The 3,775-nt window shown below is 43.6% G+C and overlaps 1 protein-coding gene across 1 annotated transcript in view; it reads left to right on the top strand.

Moving 5' to 3' along the window:
• Positions 1-626: 626 nt before the first annotated feature.
• LOC132975566 (bcl-2-like protein 11) overlaps positions 627-3,775 on the top strand; it is a 25,410-nt gene continuing 22,261 nt past the window's right edge. Inside the window, exons 1-2 of the mRNA XM_061040200.1 lie at positions 627-985; positions 3,077-3,465. Of these exons, the coding sequence (XP_060896183.1) occupies positions 969-985; positions 3,077-3,465 (406 nt within the window). The 5' untranslated portion in view covers positions 627-968. The remainder of the gene's footprint in view (positions 986-3,076; positions 3,466-3,775) is intronic.

Genomic DNA, 3,775 nt, shown 5'->3' with positions numbered 1-3,775 from the left:
CAGCAAAACAAGAAATACAAATTGTCTGCTAACATGTTACTCTCTAATTATTCAGAATGAATCCTAATACACATTTAATGGGCAGGATATTATAATGCTAAAAGTCACAGCTGTTAGTCACCTTAATTCAGGGTACATCAGAAAACCTCTGATCATTACAGCATCCAGCTTACTGTTTGTAAGGATTTCGTATTACTTCATTACACTCACAGTAAAACTCCATTCAACACAAGACACAGTGGGAGTCAAAGTGAGTATTAAACATTTTTATTGTAGATAAATCATTTCGATTTTTGTCCTTGAAAATCTAACTGAAGGACGTTTATTCTTAGGGCATCAGACACTTGATGCTTGTAATGGCAGGTAAGAGGCAGAGGGAGACAGAGTGAGTGAGTATAAAACATTTTTATTGTTGATTATTCATTTAGATTTTTGTCCTTGATTTTGCTATTGTGACTTTTATTCTTTGGGCATCAGACACTTGATGCCAGTGATGGCTGGTAAGAGGCAGGGGGAGACAGAGGAAAGAGAAAAGAGCCAGGACAGAAACCCCACCCACCCAGGAGGTGGACCGCGGTTTGGAGGAGGAGCGGTACTCGTATCACACACAGAGTGAAAGAGTGAACAGTCTATATTCTAAGAGAGAGACAGACGGAGAGAGGAAGGAAACCCTCACAGTGCAGACAAAAGCGGGTTTCTCGCTGGACTTTGTTTACCTCCTCTGCTGCTGTTTCCACTCGAACGAGGCGGATTAATCAACCACTCAGCGGGGGAAACTTCAGCGCAAACTCTGGGAATTATTTAATTGTCATTATTTGAAACTTTTGTTTTTCCTGAAGTGTGTGTTTTTTCCTCACTTTGGACCTTTGGATTCTATTTGGACTTGCGGTATTATAATCAAGACATTTTTTATTACCAACTTGTCACCGTTTTATTTTCTGAGGCGTCAGTGATGGCCCACCACTGACATGCACCGTCCGTCCAGGTGAGTTGTTTTTTTGACACTATGACTTCAGAAAGACGCAGTTTTCCCTCCGTGCCCACCGGCATGTCAGTTGTCACGCCGCAGTCAGCGGTATTTACACCTCATTTAGAGTTTCTAAATACAAAAAAACGACAACAACATGACTTCAACATATTATGCTCTTGATGAAAAATGTTGACGTAATCTTTGTGACGAATGTTTATTATGCCTTAACAGTGACAAAAAAAAACCCAAATTGAACGGCATTCGATGCTCTTTATTTAATGTACATATATGTTTTAAGCTGCAGTATTACACAAACAGTTTGTTTCGTGCATAATATGAAGAAGGCTTTTGGAATATGCCAGTGCGTTTTGCAGCGATCATTTGACGTGCCGGTCGATTGTCAACGCAGTGCGCTGGCTTAAGTTCCTTTTAATAACCCATTACTTGGGAGTGTGTGTGTAAAGTGTGTAGACCTTTTTAATGCAGAAAAAAACGTATGTGTCTTAGATAATGTGAAGATATATACGCGAACTTCTTGTTTCCAGTCTGAGTGTGCTAATTTGTGTTGACAGATTAGAGAGGGCTTTGTTATGATCGAGGGCACTGAGTTCAGCCGCCTGTTACTTTACCACGTCAGGCAATGAGTCCACGTGAGTGTTTTAAGAACCATTAAAGCCAGTTCATGTTTAACTGTTCTGTGATTAACACTTGTGATAATATTCAATTACCGGACAAGTAAAGATTCACGTTAGCGCTGAATGCCTCAGTAAGTTTGCGCGCAGACCGGTGGGAGGCGCACGAGGTTTGAAAAAAAAAAAAAAAAAAAAAGTAGTCAGACTTTTCCAAGAGACACACAGTTAAAGATTTAGCACTGTGAGACCTTATCAATTGCTTCTTTAGTATTCTGGTGTTGTGGTTTTTCCTCTCTCCCTTGCGCCTTTTTTTTTTCTTTAAGTCTTGTGGCCATTTCTCTCTACATGCAGCCTGCACGCTTTACATCTCTCATCGCAGCGCTTGGATGTGCAGTAAAACCAAAAAGACAAGTTAATTTTTTCATGTGGCTGAAGGACAGACGTCACCATCAGTTTAAGTGCGGTTTATAGCGCTGTTTCTCTGTGCGTAAAAAGGCAAAAGGACTGTTGACATCAAAGGTGCGTAAAAGTGTCTCTAGCAGTGCATGTGATCGTCGCGCTGACAAATGTAATGTTTGAGGCCATTTTGGCACAGAAGTAGGTCATTGAAGCTGGGAATCTGTGCGCGTGGGGAGCTGCAGTTTAGTCTGGACAAACAGGAAGCGCTGCAGTTAAATAGTTAAGTCCATTTTTAGAATGTCACGTTTAGTCTGCCATTTTTAGTTTTAATCGCCAAGATGTGCAAAGTTGAATGCAGTTGTTCATGTCAGTGCAACTCTGTCTAAGTTAAATTACTTTTTGATCAGGATCATAATAGGCTTCTTTGATCAGACTAGTTCGTTATAGAGTCATGAGCATACACGTAACACAATAACTGAAATGTTGCTTTAGTGGTTTAATAAAAATAAAATAAAAAACGAGACATCCAGGCGGACTGTGGTCCGTTCTGTGCATTCATTTGAGGCTGTTTTTTTGTGTGACGCAGTTGAAGTTAGTCCAGCCGCTTCCTTCATGCGTGATTATTTTCTCTCCACAAGTCAAACAAAGATCTGCTGCAATCAGCAACTTCTGACAAACAATGGAGACGCACCGGGGCCAGTTTGGGCAGGAAACCAGGACTGCCACTTGGACAGCGACATATTCACTGCGCATAAAACTGACCCAGCACACACTGCATGACTTCAAAGAGAATTCGCTGCCATATTATATTAAAATACCAACTATTTGTAAAAGATAACAGCACTGCAGTTCGTCATCGGCACGTCCGCGTTTATTTGGCAAAAAATGACTTCGATCACTGAGGTCCGGGCGGATCTACGTGGAAAATTCGAACGCACGAGTCCTGGCAGTGCATTGCGCGTCTGCACATCCAGCTGCAGCTCCACGCGCAGCAGAGACTTGAGGCTGTAGGCTGTATTGGGGAGAGATAGGGATGAAAGCCCACCTTGACGGTGCCGCTCTGTTCATCCAACAGACCACCGAACCGGTTGGATGGCTCGCCCACAGTAACGGAATCACACGGGACCAGAGGAGATCCACCACAAACCTCCCGTTCAGACAACAGCGATTCCACGGGAGGAGGAGAGCCGGACTCGCCGTCCCGGTGCAGATTCAAACCAGTCTCCCCTGTGGACAGTCTCGGCGTGTTCCAGAAGAGATCTATATTTCACCTTCCTCGCCGCGCCTCGAGTGGATACTTCTCCTACGACGGAGACTCGCTGCCGAGCTCTCCGCTCTCCCCGAGGCCGCTGACGGCCGACAAAGCCACGCAGACTCCCAGCCCCAGTGGCCAGGTGATGCAACACGCTCTGCAGCGCATGACTGAGGCGCACGGAGGAGGACCGGGGACGCAGCAGCAGTACGGTGAGCACATGCAGGCACTTTGCATACTTAACCGGTGACTCACCCAAACTAACCACGCGCAAGGGGATATGTTCAGGAATATCATTTCAAAGTCCTTTGACATTGGGACTCACAAATAGCCGTGTCTAAATTGATTAGAAAAGAATTGAATATGTCAGTCAGTCAAAACTGATTTCCTCAATATTCAATACTTAAAACAATAATGTTATAAGTCAAAAATCTGAACTAAACAACCCCCTCATACAATTTTGTCTGCAGAATCAGTTAGAGTTAGGCTACAAGAAGGTAGTAAACTGTGTTCCCAAAAGTG

Source organism: Labrus mixtus, chromosome 6 (assembly GCF_963584025.1).
Source record: "Labrus mixtus chromosome 6, fLabMix1.1, whole genome shotgun sequence".
Classification (NCBI taxonomy): Eukaryota; Metazoa; Chordata; class Actinopteri; order Labriformes; family Labridae; genus Labrus; species Labrus mixtus.
This window is presented reverse-complemented; position numbering and strand designations above follow the sequence as displayed.